This window comes from Gigantopelta aegis, chromosome 6 (genome assembly GCF_016097555.1).
Source record: "Gigantopelta aegis isolate Gae_Host chromosome 6, Gae_host_genome, whole genome shotgun sequence".
NCBI classification, from domain to species: domain Eukaryota; kingdom Metazoa; phylum Mollusca; class Gastropoda; order Neomphalida; family Peltospiridae; genus Gigantopelta; species Gigantopelta aegis.
The window spans coordinates 71,169,317-71,187,589 of record NC_054704.1 but is presented as its reverse complement, the minus strand read 5'-3'; the positions used below and the strand labels follow the sequence as shown (position 1 = coordinate 71,187,589).

At 35.7% G+C, this 18,273-nt stretch overlaps 1 protein-coding gene across 3 annotated transcripts in view; it reads right to left on the bottom strand.

Annotated features, from left to right (window-relative positions):
- LOC121376509 (structure-specific endonuclease subunit SLX4-like) overlaps positions 1-18,273 on the bottom strand; it is a 31,606-nt gene continuing 13,333 nt past the window's right edge. Inside the window, exons 12-25 of one of the 3 annotated variants that reach the window (XM_041504397.1) lie at positions 17,805-18,068; positions 16,755-16,910; positions 16,135-16,293; positions 15,114-15,250; positions 11,808-13,705; positions 10,509-10,672; positions 9,522-9,665; positions 8,670-8,786; positions 6,377-6,467; positions 4,602-4,872; positions 2,942-2,999; positions 2,306-2,389; positions 1,382-1,471; positions 1-629 (exon numbers count right to left, since the gene is read on the bottom strand). In XM_041504397.1, coding sequence (XP_041360331.1) covers positions 534-629; positions 1,382-1,471; positions 2,306-2,389; positions 2,942-2,999; positions 4,602-4,872; positions 6,377-6,467; positions 8,670-8,786; positions 9,522-9,665; positions 10,509-10,672; positions 11,808-13,705; positions 15,114-15,250; positions 16,135-16,293; positions 16,755-16,910; positions 17,805-18,068 — 3,729 coding nt within the window. In that variant the 3' untranslated portion in view covers positions 1-533. The remainder of the gene's footprint in view (positions 630-1,381; positions 1,472-2,305; positions 2,390-2,941; positions 3,000-4,601; positions 4,873-6,376; positions 6,468-8,669; positions 8,787-9,521; positions 9,666-10,508; positions 10,673-11,807; positions 13,706-15,113; positions 15,251-16,134; positions 16,294-16,754; positions 16,911-17,804; positions 18,069-18,273) is intronic. The other 2 variants (XM_041504398.1, XM_041504399.1) reach the window with 2 other exon arrangements.

Genomic DNA, 18,273 nt, shown 5'->3' with positions numbered 1-18,273 from the left:
TTAGTAAAATTGTATTAACTTAAAGTAAAGTAAGGCTAGTGAATTTTTAATCATGGATAGTGCATTTTTTAAATCACTGATCCCATGGCTAGCGGATTTAAAAAAAAATTCTTGAAGCCCTCATCTCCCATTAATTTCTTATGTATTAAAAATATTTATTAGGAAATAAAAGAAAGTTTGACCTAGTACAAACACTAGGATGTTCAGAAATACATTTACTACACAGCCATTGATATGTAATGCAGAAAAATATATTTAATATAATATAGTAGTTATAAGTTGTTGAAAAATATCTGTTTGTCATCTCAACAATGGCCGTAAACTCAGGACAGTCTCTTTAATTGCTAAAAAAAAAATTCTCTTTTTTATGTATACACACGATTTTACGTGAAACAAGAAGTAACAATACTACCTAACACACTTTTGAAAATATAAATATCACCACACTCTTGAATGAATCATCAAAATAATATCTACTGTGAAAAAGAAATGCACAACAAAAGCCAGACCAAATTATCACAGACTATCAGCTATTAAATAGCCAACTTTAACACTGCAGCTTTCTTTCTTCTTGCGGGTTTTCGTCTTGAATTTCGCTTGCTCATTTTTTTCATAGTAAATGTTATGCACTGAAAAAACAAATATCATTAAATTAAACAGAGGATATGAAATGTTCAGGCCCTCTGATTTCACGGAAATGATAGTTTTCGGTACCATATTATTATCAATAAAATCATGGAACTGAAATTATATATAAATTCTTTTAAAACAAGTTTCCGATGGGTTCCCATGATCAAAAGGCATGGAACCAAAAACGTGTTTCCTGTGAAATTTGAAATCCTATGGCTTGAATGTTCTAATTATTATATAATACTAGATGTAACCGGTGCTAATAAAACTGATATTTTAATATTATTAAATATTATTAATATATTAAAAAAAAAAGTTTTTATGATAAAGCAGGTGAATTGAACTGGACTACATATGAATGCAAACTGCTTTTTTTAATAGTTTTTTCTAACTTGGAAACAGAGTAACACTAATATGTCATCTAGAATTTAAAATTAACCGACATTACCATTTAAATTCAAGTTCTTTATTACCATTTAGATGCTTAACCTTGGTTAGAAAACCTGTTTAGATGGGCCTTATTTCAATTCAAATATTTTCATTTGTTAGTTAATATTAAGTTCTGTTCACATTAAAAAACAGCTATATCGCAATTACTCTAAAAAAAATTAAGAATTAAACACACAACTCAATTTGGTTTCTTTTTGTAGTGTTTATAACATACACTGGTTTTTAGATTTTGGCAGAATTAAGGAAACATGGCTTTAATGGGACATTATTAGTATTATTTTAATCTTTTGTCTATTAATACCTTTTCATCAAGAAAATCCATCAGCTTCTGTATAGAACACTTTATCCCTCCTTCTGTCAGTTTCAACTTCAGCCAATCAAGTTCCAATGGCTACAAAAAATAAATTAACAACTCTCTTCTTAATTTTCCAGATTGTGTGCCCACTCAACCCAACAATATTTTCCCAATAATGCACAAATAAATGTCAATTTAACTTTTATTTTATTTTAATACCTAGGTGTTTACAAAGTGCCATATTCAATTTCCACCAGCTTCAACAGCCCTGTAAACAGTGGTCTTAACCATTACACTGTTTTGATATTCAGTACTGCTTAATGCTTGGTTCAAAACCTACTCTATAGAGTTGGGGAGTTTTAGTTTTTGTTTTGAATAAATTGAATCCATGTGGTATTAATTTTTAAAATTCCAGAATGCATTTAAGAGCATTTTATATTAATAACCTCAGTGGTAGAGAACACAAATGAAGTGAGAAGGGTTATAGTATCAAATCCTCTTGGTATTTTTGTTTTGTTTTCACCCATCCCAACCAATGCCACACATAGTGTGTACGGTCTTCTGTGGGAATATGCCTATGAAAAGTCCCATTGCTGCAATTCAGTATGAGTAACCATAATGGTGGCAGCAGGTTTCTTCTCTAATTATCTAAACCAAGTGTTGAAATCTTAGATGCTAAATAGCCAGAGTTTAAAGCATGTGCTGAGTAAACAAACATTTGCTTTCTATTTTCAGCATTAATTATTGTTTACAGTCATACCCCCTCCCGCAATCCAAAATTCTCTTCAACAGGCCTGGTTTAATGCCACATCAGAACATAATTATCACATTTAATTCCACTGAAGCACCCATTCTGCAGCACAGGTATTAATTTGTTTATGTCAAATATATTGCCATATGTTCTATCAAAAATGTTAACTAGAACATTACCTCATATACCAAAATCTTAGTATGGATCTCTGGGTTGTCCATGACAAACTTCATCAACTGTGCATGTAACACTGGCTTTTCAGTCTGAAAAAATATTACCACCAAAAAAACACATATACATAATGTAGTTAAATATAAATTATGTAGTTAATACACAAGATACAAAGCTGTTTCTTTTAATTTGAAACCAGTCTTTAGCCTATCATCTGATTGCCGATATGACTCTTAAGCACAATCAACACATATCTTTATAATATTAGTATTTATGATGTCCATCGAAGTAAAGCTGTTTATCAGTGAATAGGTGGATTACTTATAGGTACATGTATTACATGTGGCTAGAATTTATAATGTCTGAAATTTCTCACACGGTTTATTGATATAAAGCATATGCACAGTACCTTTTAGCTATATATGCATTTCCATTCGCAGGCATTCAGTGCATGCATAGTAAATAGTCATAATACTACGTGTTTACTAGTTGCTTACAACTACACTATGACAACATCAAATTTTATATAGTAATCCTCTACGAAAATACAGATACGGAAATAGTAAATTGCATGCAGAATTGAGTTGATGGCATGTGAGACTAAGGTATACAGTAACATGTATCCGTGAATGATCCATGTTTACCTGTTGAGAAGCTGACAGATCTTCATCATCAACTAAAAAGCTTTCTTCTGGCATATCACTGAAAACGAGATTCCACAAGTGAAGATAAAACACAATTATTATTTCATTTATTAAAATTTTACTTGTATTAAGATATAATACAGCTTTATAATCTACTGTAAACTCTGGGTCTTAAACTCAAGTGCTGTAATCAAACAGAAATGCTAACAAAGCACATAACACTTCATCTAGCACAGTAGAAACAACACATGAAAAGATGTATTTTTATTAGCCATATGGGCTCGAGTATATTATATAGGGTTATATATTTTCGATCTCTGCACAGTGTTATATGATATTTTATATAAATAAAATTGACTTATTTGTTTCATAAACATGAAATGGTATATTTTCATAGGCAGCAGCTTTAGGGGCCATTCAAATATTATGTAATGCTTAGGGGTGTGGGGTGTGTAAGTCCATGTGGCGCTACAAGGGGTGGGGGGTGTATTGAACAGCATTACGTAACACAATTTTGTTTCTCTTAAATGTGCCATTGCCATGACAACAATATATAATGTAGGTTTTTGGAGGTAAATGTAAACCCAAAACAATTATAAATCAAGCTGAAATGCTTTAATACACCAGATTTTTTAAAATGGCGCAAGTGAAAACCCGCGTTTGTACAACAATACGTCACTTTAATGACATCATTGTAGTACACATGGGTATAAATAAACATTGCCACGTTGCTTTGTCCGTGTGTTGGGGTGGGGGGGAGGTGGGGGGTGGTGGTATCTCCGAGCATTAAATAATATTTTGGGGGGTGTATGGTCTAGCGTTACGGGGCATTACAAAGGGGTGGGTGGGTGTCTAATTTTGACAAAAATAGCATTACATAATATTTGCACGGCCCCTTAGAAAAATAATTATTTTCTAATGTAACCACAGTCCTATTATTTTGTAGTCATGTAATGTGCTGTAAAATTATATGACGTAACGGCTCATGACTTTGTTGCAGACAGCATAGGAATTTTTATATTAAAAACCAGTTAAAAGTGACAGTGGGTAATAAAGAGAATAACCAACTCTCTATGCAAAGGCTTGGGTTTACAACATTCATACCGGCCTCGGTGGCATCGTGGCAGGCCATCAGTCTACAGGCTGGTAGGTACTGGGTTCGGATCCCAGTCGAGGCATGGGATTTTTAATCCAGATACCGACTCCAAACCCTAAGTGAGTGCTCCGCAAGGCTCAATGGGTAGGTGTAAACCACTTGCACCGACCAGTGATCCATAACTGGTTCAACAAAGGCCATGGTTTGTGTTATCCTGCCTGTGGGAAGCGCAAATAAAAGATCCCTTGCTGTCTGTCGAAAAAAGAGTAGCCTATGTGGCGACAGCGGGTTTCCTCTTCAAAACAGTGTCAAAATTACCATATGTTTGACGTCCAATAGCCGATGATAAGATAAAAAATCAATGTGCTCTAGTGGCGTCGTTAAATAAATAAAAAAACTTTACAACATTCATTAACTTGGGACAGATAATTCATAATTCCTCATAACTCGTTACTTTAATTATTCTCTAAGTCCTTTGATTTACAAGAGGTTAAATATAAAATGAATACCATAAGAATTGAATACTAACAGATATAACATATATGACTAAAATTTTAAAGATACCTGTTTGTTGATTCCTGTGATGATGAAATGGATAATTCTTCCGAATGCTGACCCGTAGTTTTTTGTGGAACTACACTTCTGGCATCCCTGGACAGGTTTGTTAACTGCTGAGGTAGGCTTTTCTGTTGAATATTAGGTTTTGTTTTTCCTGGTTGCTTCTTACTTTGTTGAGTGGTTTTTGTTTTTGTTTTCTTCTCAGGTTTGCTTAATGTTTTGGTTTGGCAAGGTTGTTCTGTTTTTGTTTCTGGTTCATAGTCACTGTCAGTCTCATCTGGCAGACAAAACATTAACAAATTAGACACCAATAAGGCATATTTGTTTAACACCACCTAATCACATGTTAAGCTGTGTGTGTGTTTGCATGTGTGCATGGTAGAGGGCGTGACACTTAGTAGGAATGAACACTTTTGGACCTGTTAATTTATTCCATCCAGTCCCTAACCAGTGCCCCACGACTGGTATACTAAACTGGGTAATACTGAAATTATTAGAATAATAGTTAAAGTTTGTTTTGTTTAACGACACCACTAGAGCACATTGATTTATTAATCATCGGCTACTGGATGTCAAACATATGGTCGGTCATTTTCACATAGTCATAGAGAGGAAACCTGTTACATTTTTCCATTAGTAGCAAGGGATCATTTTTGTGCAGCATCCCACAGACAGGATAGCACATACCATGGCCTTTGATATACCAGTCGTGGTGCACTGGCTGGAACGAGAAATAGCTCAATGGGCCCACTGACGGGGTAGAATAATAGTTTCTGACATGAATCCTCTTGTAGATGGTTTTTCTGACATGAGTCTAAAGAAAATCGATCAAATCAATCGTTGGAGTGAGCTTTAACAAGCTCCAAGGATTGATGTTTTTGAGATGAGTGTCAGAAAAAACATCTACAAAAGAACGAGCGCCAGAAATATTTTCTAGTTCAATCATACTAATAATTTTAGTATAATTATTATAAAATTCACGTCATATTATTTTTGTACCGTGACGTCACAACCCTGCTCACAGCTGATATACATTACGTCACTAGAAGGAAAGAAAGAAAGAAATGTTTTATTTAACGACGCACTCAACACATTTTATTTACGGTTATATGGCGTCAGACATATGGTTAAGGACCACACAGATTCTAAGAGGAAACCCGCTGTCGCCACTACATGGGCTACTCTTCCGATTAGCAGCAAGGGATCTTTTATTTGCGCTTCCCACAGGCAGGATAGTACAAACCATGGCCTTTGTTGAACCAGTTATGGATCACTGGTCGGTGCAAGTGGTTTACACCTACCCACTGAGCCTTGCGGAGTACTCACTCAGGGTTTGGAGTCGGTATCTGGATTAAAAATCCCATGCCTCGACTGGGATCCGAACCCAGTACCTACCAGCCTGTAGACCGATGGCCTGCCACGGCGCCACCGAGGCCGGTCACTAGAAGGAATGCATGCAGTGTTACATATTACCTGTCATCACGTACTGCCTTTGATTATGGAATGACATAATGAACAGGTAGCAACGACTGTCAACCTCCTAAAGGACGAGACAAATTACATTGTAACTAGTGAAATGGGCAGATTATTGTCATGGGGACGTGTGCTAGACATTTTTTCTAGCATGGCTTTCTGGCACCTTTCTACTGCTTGAGTGAACTAGAATTGGGTGTGTGCGATATATACAAGATGTATAGGCCTACTGAAATACAGTGTCATACACAATAAAGCCAATGAACTGAATGCTACACACAGACAGACATGGCAAATGTAATGCTTACACTGATGGGTCTGCTGGTAAATATCTTTTAACACTAACTTCATCCTCTTCTTGCACATCGTAGGTTTCAGACCGTACCTTTCAACAGCATTCTGAAACAATGAAAGGTCTTACGCTACAAAATACTGAAACAATGCTAAATATAGGTTCATCATTTACTAACAAATACAGAACAATACATAGCTATAAGTTTTTATGGAACACTTAGAATTTAAATATTTTCTTTGGTCTGTTTGTTAAAAAGAAAGAAAGAAATGTTTTATTTAACGGCACACTCAACACATTTTATTGACGGTTATAATGCGTCAGACATATGGTTACGGACCACACAGATATTGAGAGAGGAAACCCGCTGTCGTCACTTCATGGGCTACTCTTTTCGATTAGCAGCAAGGGATCTTTTATATGCGCTATCCCAGACAGGGTAGTATATACCACGGCCTTTGATACACCAGTCATGGTGTACTGGCTGGAATGAGACTGTTAGAAATACATTAATCACGAAATAAACACTTTTACAGATGATAATCACCATACAACATTACAAGCTATTATAGTAAGGTATTTCCTGTGCCGTGTCAGGATATGCTGTGAAGACGGTTATGTCATAATTTTTTTATAAATAGCACTTTTTCCATCACTGCATAAAAATGTAAGGAACACATAGCATATTTATATGGATATAAAAAAAAAACTCGGATAGCGCTGTGAATGCAGGTATAGACCACATATTACTTAATTAATTTTTTTTATATGATAGTAGTTACCTACGGAGTGAAAAAATGTTACCCATAAAATGTTTGGTTAGATTTTGTATAGAGGCACTGATTTTCCGTTTCAGATTTTTCCCTTTTCCGTTTCATAATGTTACAAATTCCGTTTTTTTCCGTTTCAGTATTAAACAAATTCTGTTTTTGTTTCACTCAAACACACACACACACACACGCACACACACACACCGCAATTAATTGCTGGTATAAAATAAATAGTTTGTATTTATTTTTGGTTTAAATTTAAACACGAATACGCTACGACACAGACTTCGGACATTTTCGGTTTTCTTTACGATATGATCGGGAAAATAATTACAAATGACCACATTATAAACCACTTCCCTTGTATAATTTATTTTGAACAAAGCCTGGCATACAATATGCAATTACTGCATTCCTTTGTGAGATCGGAAATATGGCAATGCCGCAAATGTTAAAAATTAATAAGCAAACATAACATAATATATCTTTCACTTGAGTAAATATCGGACAATTTTAGCTCACAATGTTCGGTTTTTCCCATTAATCGCCGGGAATAAGCAAAGAAAACATGACTGGTAAAATGTCTAGATACTCTACATTAAACATTTGGCGTAACATACAAAGGTACTAGTGTCGTAGCGTAGCACAGGCAGATGTCGGTGTCCATAGTTTCTAGTTCGAAAAATAAATTTTAATTAATCAAATGTGCTATTTAAAGTTAAATAATGTTTTGGAAAAAAATTGGGAATTCCGTTTCAGATAGGTATTTCCGCGATTCCGTCCACGATTCCGCGATCGTGGAAAATCAGTGCCTCTATTTGTATAACATCTTGCTTCAAACGGCGGTATTTGTTGACATAAAATGTACGACAGTATGATACTGTGATACTGTAAAAGTAATCAAATTGCTACGTGTATAAAATGTACGACAGTATGATACTGTGATAGCGTAAAAGTAATCAAATTGCTACGTGTATAAAATGTACGACAGTATGATACTGTGATACTGTAAAAGTAATCAAATTGCTACGTGTATAAAATGTACGACAGTATGATACTGTGATACTGTAAAAGTAATCAAATTGCTACGTGTATAAAATGTACGACAGTATGATACTGTGATACTGTAAAAGTAATCAAATTGCTACGTGTATAAAATGTACGACAGTATGATACTGTGATACTGTAAAAGTAATCAAATTGCTACGTGTATAAAATGTACGACAGTATGATACTGTGATACTGTAAAAGTAATCAAATCTGACTGTATTCGTGTTTAAAGGTGCAGATCCTAGTTTCAGCCCGTGAAATAGAAAACTAAATTTGGTTAATCTATAAACCTGCAACACATATTTAGATAAGGTTATAACAGCAAGAAACTAAAGTCTGAGACATTTAAATGAGAAAATACTGTCTGAAAATAGACTATATAGAAATGGCTTAGTGCTTAAAAACTAGGGTCTGCCACTTTAAATGGTTATCATTTTAATAATTATAGACTCTTATAGAGTAAAACACCGTGTAAAAAAATAAAGAAACCTTTAACTGTGGAGTGACCATGTGGTCGTAATCCTGCATTGGTGTGAACGGCGAAGGAGGAATCCATGTTTTCTTTTTACCAGACTTCTTTGTCTGTGGAGTCTTAAAATTACTTTCCTGCAAAGTCACGGTCAAAATGCTATTATTCAGGTAATTCTGTTAAAAAGTGAACTAACTTTGATGTATTACAGAAAAGAAAAGAAAATTACTACTTTTAAAGTTAAAGTTTGTTTTGTTTAGAGCACATTGATTTCTGGCTATTGGATGACAAATCAGCTATATTTTTCCATTAGTAGCAAGAGATCTTTTATAAGCACCATCCCACAGACAGGATAGCACATACCATGCATAGCCTTTGATATACCAGTCGTGGTGCACTGGCTGGAATGACAAATAGCCCAATGGACCCTCCGACGGGGATTGATTCTTGACCAACCACCTATCAGGCGAGCACTTTACCACTGGGCTATGTCCCGCCCTCAAATTACTACTTTTAATGTTCCATTGAAATTTACTTTATAGACTACAAAAGAAACAAGAAAAGTTGTTCCTGGTAGTTCCACGGTTTCTGCCAGAAAGAAAGTTTTGGGGTATGGTGCTATGGAATTGAATGCAACCACAGTCAACAGAGGGTATAGGGGGCCTCCGCCAGAAAGAAAATGGCTAATGTTTAGGGTTATGGTTAAGAAAATCATACAGTAATGATAAGAGTCATTGGTTTTGTCAAAAGGTTAACTTAAAATTTTGGGTATGGCATCATACCCATTTTACCCTCTGGCAGAAACCCTGAGTTCCAATAATTCTATATTCAACCTATTTGTTTGCCACATTAAATCAAAGATTGTAAAATACCTTTTCCATGCTTTCAACATTTGCTTCCTCGTCAGCCATTAAGCGTTCATCCAACAATAATATTAAGCTGTCATCAGATTCAGTGATTTCGGATGTTTGCTCATGTGGAGGCGGTAACGGGCGACTCGGTGTAACGGAAGACATCTATAACAACAAACAAGATAAATACCAAATTGATTTCAGGACTGATTATGTATGTCTGGCTGACAAAGTTATATAAACATGTTCCATGCATCTCTTATAGATGATTATAGGCTACAGTGTTGGTTTTTTCAACAAAAACAAAGAAGAAAAAAAAAATGAAGAAAAAATACTACTAATAAAATAAAACGTACATATCGGAGTCCTTTCATTACTCAAGTTTCCAACTGTATCAAATGTTACTGTGTAAAACATTATAATTAAATATCCGTAACATTCATAAAACATCATCCCATTGGTCCAGCCATAGCAACGGGAGTATGTAAACATTACGTCGTCAAGGAATGTCATACCTGATGACGTCATTTTATATTGGTAATTTATCTTACTGAGCGTTATTGTTTTAACCAAAAAAAAAATTCAAAATAAAATATGAACTTTTATTATTATTATTAGTAAGTAAGTTTTAAATGTAATTTTAAGTATTGTCTGTTACTTCTTTTATGTTCATCTGGGTATGAACAAAACAAAATCATCCACAGACTTATGTGAGAACAGCTTCGTCAATTCAGTTTGCGGATGATTGTTTTTGTTCATACCTCGATGAACATAAAAGAATTAACAGACAATCCTTAATTGGATATCACAAGTAATTCCAACTACCACAGGATACAAAGTTTGATTTTGTTGAGTCTATTAACATTAACATATTAAAAAACCATATGAGAAATAAGATACAGTTGCATACCAAAAGTAATACATTAAATATACTGTAATATATTTCTCAAACATTTTATGCAAGTCACTCCATTTAGAACCTAATGTAATTCTATGTATTAATTAAACCTTTGATCCTGATGAAGATCGTCTTTTCTTCTGAGATGTTCTCACTTTCTTCTCGGGCGATGACTCCACATCAGCATCCGCACCAAAGTCAGCAAACGGTTCAACAGGACATGCCTCAAACCCATCAAATCCTTCCCACACATCATCAATAGGGTTGGAATCAACTATAGTATCAATGTAATAGAAAATTATACCATTAATACTGACCAAGATATTTGTTCTAGTTTGAATGTTAATTCTACAGTATAACTGAATGCTTATATCTGGTCAATAATGTCCAGTCAAAAAAATATCTGTAGATGGACATGCAGTGCTAAACAATTACTGGTCATTCAGGGGCATACAAGCATTAATAATGCAAGGAAATTACAAGTAAAAGTCTGTTTTGTTTAATGTCAAACATTTTGTAATCCTGACATTTAGTCTTCAGTGGAACCCGTTAAATTTTCGTAACTTGTAACATCTTTTATATATATATATATACTCATCCCCGTAGACAGGACAGCATATACCACATGCTTTGATGTACCAGTCATGTGGCATAATGAATGATGAATATTACAAACAGCAACATTTGATGTCTGTCAAGAGTTGCATGAAATTTTACAAAAATTGTCTGGACTTTTATTTATGAAGTGAAATGCTATTTTGTTTTTTAAGAAATGATTTTCTATCATGTATGTATTACCAAACAAAAGAAAGATAAATACAAACAGAAAATACAATAATATTGGTCAAATTATGTCATAATGACTTGGAAAGTGTGCAGTGTTCGAAATAAGCACTTGTCTGTTTGTCCTGAGAAGTGAAAATCTACTCAGACAAACAAAATGTACCTTGGTGGTTGTCCAGTGGACAAGTTAAAATGTTCAAAGAAGTTTCATTTTGAGCAATAAAAAAAATTGTTCTTGTACTTGAATAAAACAAACTATTTATTTGGACAAATAAAAATATTGTTGGACAAGTATATTTTTAGATGTATTTGTCTGGTGGACTAGTGAAAAATTCTCCTTATTTCTATCACTGATGTGGGAGGGTGATATTAACATTTGTCAAATAATTTCAACGGTGAGTGATCTTGCCATTACAAAATGTTACTGGGTTTTAAGTGTATTTTAAAAAATACCAAAATTTGCATTATGTAATTGTTGAATGGCCCATTACAGTATATTGTTGGCATAATTTCCACCCCTCATAAATATCTAAGCAGAACCCCGAGTACCCGGTATATTTCAAATGATATTTATAGCCTACTCAATTTACAATTTATGGCTACTGTTATTAATGTGACTTTCTTACCTGACATATTATCATGCTGTGAAGAAGACATATCTTGTTTTTCGGATGTACCATGACCAGCTGAAGAATTCTGCTTTGTACTCGTGTTTGATTTATTCAACAAAGATGAAAGACTCTTTTTGGAAGACATAAAGGTTTGCTGAGAAAATGACATTGTAAACTCCTGTTTGCATACTGTCTGTGATTGTGTTAATCGATTCCTGGCCGTTCTGCAGGTGAACTTTGGCGACGAACCACACTGTTGCGATGACAGTGCATCCAAATTGTCACTTACTATTTCCACATCAGAATCACTGCTGATATCACCCCCATACTCGATTATCCTCTTTCCTTCTGTCTTACAACTCGCTGGTTGTTCTAGACACCTTTCTACATTGTTAGCAATCAAAGTCGAGGGAGAGACACTTGGTTTCTCAGTAATTACAGTCTCCTTCTCTGCAATAGGAGAGAACCTGCATACACTTTTCTGATTGTTTTCCTCCAAGTAAGAACTTTCATGTTTGTCTTTCTGTGGTTTTGTCACCGAGATGTCATCTACCTGGTTATCAGAAACAGGTGTGGTTAGCATGAATGTTGATCTCAAATACTTCTTCACAGCTGGATTAATGAACAAAGAATCGTCAACGACCACCCTCGACATGTCACTGCTCTCCAATCGTTCACTCCGACAGTCTTTCTTTACAACTGTCTCTGTAGCCGGACTACAGTATTCTATCTTACTGATCTCATCCATAGCAAGTCCAAGAGATTGAGTCCGACCAGTGGAAACTGGAGTGGACATCTTATATCTCTTTGACTGTGGTTCTCCTTTACAAGAGGTCCGCTCTGAAACACCTGAAGTTCTACTATCACTATATGTATCATTAGCAGGAACTGGCTGAAGCATGTCTGAACAGGATGATTTCCGTTTTTTAGATTCCTGTGACAATCTGTTGACGCTGCTAACTGTACTTTCGCTCCTCACCCACGTCAGTTCTTTACTCGATTCCGGTGACATATCCCAATCCTTCCCAGGTGATTTGGCCACCACACTTCTTTCAAGACAGGAGACTGATTCATCAACATGATCTGTAAAGCTGTCATCATGGGCAAGTTGAGACAGGACAGGGTTAACCTCCGAGCTGTTGTCACTGACATCACAACCCTGGTGGTTAGACCGAGCTGAATCATCAGAAAGATCTCCTTCCTCGGTCATATTACTTTCAGTTTGTTTTTTTGATATTCCTTCTTCCTCACTTTCTTCTGATGACACAATATAAAGGTTTGCTTTTGTTTCTGTAACATTACTGGGCAATTTCTCTTGTTTATAGTCACCTTCATTATCAAGACTAGAGCTTTCACTGTAAACAGTAAAATCAGCCATTTCAATTATTTGAGGCATTTTTTCCGTCTGCTTGTCAGAAGAATCTTTTGAAGGTGTTGGCAAATCTTCAGGTTCTTCATCACTGAAGAGTTCTTCAGAACTGTCAGTGGCCTGCTTTAATGTTTTATTTTTCAGTTCACATTCACTGTCTGTTGTTCTCTCAACATCCACACCAACAGATGACTGTGTTGTAGTTGTGAGACCAATCTCGTCTCCATTCTTACACACTGAAGATCTTGCTGAATCAGCTTCAAGACCAGCCTCAGGTTCAGAACAATGGCCATCCACTTCATTTTTGTCGTCATCTGATCTCACAGACGTTTCAGTTCTCAAATTGGACTCCAGTGATGATATTCTCTTCAGCTGTAAGGCGTGGATCTCCCGCCATTCCTCTTCATTGATGGCATCTTCTACGCCTGACTTGCCACCATTGACATTCCCATTTTCAGAATCAGAATCGCCTTCTTCAGCTTGTGCTTGAACTAACTGGACTTTATGTTCTTTACAAATCATGTAAAATTCCTCTAGTTCTAACCTGCAACAAAACCAAAAAGGAAGAGTTCATTTCCAAAAGGTGATATATCCATTTTGAGAAAAAATGTGGTTTTGCTGGAACATGACAAAAGTATATATCACCCAAAGCACAGTTTTAACATCATGCTCAATGGGAATAGATTGCATTTTGATGTAAACTTTACTGTTGTATTGTTGAGTTGTTCTAATATCAGTATAAACCCAAAATCTGGAAACTGGTTTATATTATGTTTCGCATAAGACTGAACTCTTCAAATATTTTACTGCCCTAATAAATATGGTTATTATCAGAGCCATGTTAACCCACAGGCCGACTAGGCCCAGGCCTAGGATGCCAAATTTTAGGGAGCGGCAAAATCTTGGGGGGGGGGGAGGGGGAGGGGGGGGGGGGGGAGGGAGAGAATTAGAATCTACTAATTCTTTATGCCAGATTCATCTGCCGCTCCTTCTCGCCCACCCACCCAAGTAGGCTGGTAGAATCTATTCTTTATTATGATTTTGGTTAGTGGGGGAGGGGGCAAAAATATTAGTGGACTAGGGTGCCAAATACTCAAATATGTCTCTGGTTATTATACCAATAAATCAAGCGTTGACTCACTCATAATGAAATCATACCAAGTAAATATTTTTATTTCTAGATCTTCTAAATATCAGTGAGGAAAGGAAAGAAAAGAAATATTTGTTTAAAGGGACACACCCTAGTTACAGTTATTTGTTAACCATTACGGCTTTGTTTTTCACTATTAAACCCCATTTTTCACAAATAAAATTGCACTTTACTTACATTTTATTATTTAGAATACACATTTCCATTCACCTGAAGTGCTTTTTGCTAATCCTGATGTTTGTAAAACCACGAAATGCATTTTTTGTTTTTTTTCACAAGAAGTGTTGTCGAGAAAAAAACGTTAAGCAAGCGAGGTCCAATCTATTTTTAGAGGGAATCTTCCTGTGTAAACGTCACAGATGTTGGTATACCACGTGACCGTTATCATTTTGGTTCGGTTTGTTTCCTCGTGCACGGTTCGCGCAATCAACATCCGATTTGTCGTTGTTCATTTGTGAGATTTTTCTTCACAGTTCGTGAACATTTTCAGTAACAGTAAGTTCAGACCAGTAAGTGTCTCAATACAAAAGGTTACAAACCCTTAAAACCAATAATTTTGCTAAGTCTTACGATATCTGGAGAGGGGATACAACCAGGACAGAACAGTTGGAACATGTCCAGGAGAGGTGAAAAGAATGCACCCCTAGTCTGTGCGCACTCTGTAAAAAAATTTGTGACGTAGGCATTGTTGTGCTTCGAGCGACATCTACATACAAACTTTCAAAATTATTTCAAGCAATTGGGACATGGGGATTCCATATCAAGTTAATACTAAGTAAAAAAGCAGACAATAATGGCTTACGTTTGTGCAAGCTCTAGTACTTGACTGAAGCAGTTCCGGTTCAGAGTAATGATTCCAGAATACACATACTTGAGAACACACAATACTGCATCAGATGACATCTTTGACATATCAATCACATTGTCTGTCCCTACCATCTGAAAAATTCAAACAAAATCACATGACAAGAAATAAGAATTGTTTTTCTCTAGTTGTATTTTAAATATTTGCATATTTTGCATAATAAAGTTATTATTTTATTTTCATTACTGTGTATTTACTGACAATTGGATTAAAAAGTTGCATTTTACTATATACCACAAAAACAGAGAGAAAAAACCAGTGTCACATTTGGGTAACATAACCTATAAAGTTTGTTTTGTTTAAAGACACCACTAGAGCATACTGATTTATTAATCACTGGCTACTGGATGTCAAACATCTGGTAATTTTGACATAATCTTGGAGAGAAAAACCAGTACATTTTTCCATTAGTAGCAAGGGACCTTTTATATGCACCATCCCAGACAGGATAGCACATACCACAGCCTTTGATATACCAATTGTGGTGTACTGGCTGGAACGAGAAATAGCCCAATGGGTCCACTGATCCCAGACTGACCGTGCATCAGGTGGGCTACATTCCACCCCCACATGACATATAAGTCTTACTCGGTTTTTTTTAATATTATTTTGTAAGGCACCAGAACCATTTAGTAATGTCTGGGCAAAATAATCAGGTGTATAATATCCAGAGTAAACAAAAGAAAGAAAGAAATGTTTTATTTAACGACACACTCAACACATTTTATTTACGGTTATATGGAGTCAGACATATGGTTAAGGACTACACAGATATTGAAAGAGGAAACCCACTGTCGCCACTTCATGGGCTACTCTTTTCGATTAGCAGCAAGGGATCTTTTATATGCACCATCCCACAGACAGGGTAGTACATACCACAGCCTTTGATATACCAGTCGTGGTGCACTGGCTGGAACGAGAATATCAACAAAGAAAACATCTATTAATTTTCTTATACCTGTAGGAGCTTAGGACACCTGGAAGACAATAACACTTTATGTGCAAACAGATGAACACTGTCTTTAGTGACAATTGTAACATCACTGAAGTCAGGGCAGTTGACAAGATGAACAAGTGAACTGGCTAAATTCTTCTCAACATCACCACTGCTTTCAATCTGAAAGTACACACAAACCGATATCCACTAGATGCTAATTACAAACGCATGCAACATAAAGTGAGTAACTAGACAAGCAATGATCGACTACCAGAAAACATAAAATATCTGTAAACATATATTATAATAAATATGAAGAAATATATATATATATATATTTATTTTAATTTTAAATGATAACTTTTTTCATAAGTAATTGATCTGACCCCTCAACAAGTGCATCGCACCCTGCCCCCACCCTATACTTATAGACTATTCCAAACATCCACAGAGCCAATCAAATTATTATAATCTTCCATTGTCTAGGACATTCACTTGTAGCTGAGTGACTCTTCCTCTTGAGATATCACAGTAAAATGAAATTCTATGTTTACTTGTTGCATGTACTAGTATTCTGTATTTTTACAGGCAACAAGAATTACTTGGTTTCGATTTCTTCAGAGGTAATAAAAATAAAATACCTGTATTTCTACTGGACAAAAGCCGCTGGCCTGTGACAAGTCTTCTGTGCTGACTCTACGTGCAGAGTAACTGTTGTCTGCTGCCAGTTCAGCCAGTACAGCGGCTGTCTGTGTAGATACAACCAAGTCTTGGGAATTTATAACTGGCTCTTGATGCTAAATTTTTTTTTAAAAACAAACAAAATGTTCTTTAGTTCAAGTACATGAATGCTACCATTGTTCTTTGCCCCATATTTAAACAGAAATAAATACAAGAGATGAGTGGAGTATCCTCGAGAAACCGTGAACCGGCCTTTTAATGGGAAATGGTTTCTGCACATGTGCATTGTAATGTACGATCGATTTGATGAAATAATGTTTTACCTTGTTCACTTTATTGTCAAAATCAACCAACAAATGTTAATATCCATCCCATTTTCTGTTGTGAAGAGATTAAATGCATGTTGTAGTCTAATGTGGACATTCTTCACCTACTCCCATAAACAAAACTCTTATGCAATGAATCTGTGAAGCAGACGAGACTTTGACAATGACAGCTTTGTAAAACTTTGGTTTATTTAGGTTTGTTTACTATTACACGCCATTTAATATAGTGCACACTGTGCAAAATGGCGGTTGTGTATTCATTTTCCTATGTAGAAAACATCTTGAATGTCTACTTCAGTACTTGTCTTTTTCTCATTTGTACACTTTTTTGGGTGGAAGATTTTCTCAATTCAACAAAAGTATTTTGATGTCAGGGTTCAATCGTATGCAGATTACTTAAAAACAAGTTAAACGTAAATAGACCAGTTTATGGGGTAGCCCGGTTCAGGTTTTTTCATGATATGTGTCATCTTTTTACAAATTTTAATCTATAGATAATTCAGATAAAATTTCTAAAATTATTGAAAGAAAATGAAGTACCGGTATGAAACATAGGATATGTTTTTAAAAATATATATTTTGCCCCAATATACCTTTATTTTTATGGGTGAAAAACAATAACATACCAGAATAAAAAATACAATATTTTTTTATTAGCTAGAACACATTTATTACAATAGCTACCTCAACACTTGGTAGTCGAGTCGACTGACGAGTTACCTCTGACAGCTGATCCGATACATGCTGGTCTGTCCGTGGTGGTTCATTTGTTCTTGGAGAAGAAACCAACCGTCCAGGAATCTCAGACAGTCTGCACAATTTATTGCCAGCAGTAACACTACTGACCTCTACTGGAGGCATCAGTGCATGCGTGTAGTAAAGGGAGGTAATCTTGGCTGGATCGTCAACGGCATTCACAAGACCAGTCTTATCCCACAACATAATATCCTGGAACACATTAAGAGAAATTCATGATGATTTGGGGCAGGATGTAGCCCAGTGGTAAAGCGCTCGCTTGATGCGCGATCTGTCTAGGTTCGATCCCCGTTGGTGGACCCATTGGGCTATTTCTCGTTCCAGCCAGTGTTCCACAACTGGTATAACAAAGGCCGTGGTATGTACTATCCTGTCTGTGGATGGTGCATATAAAAGA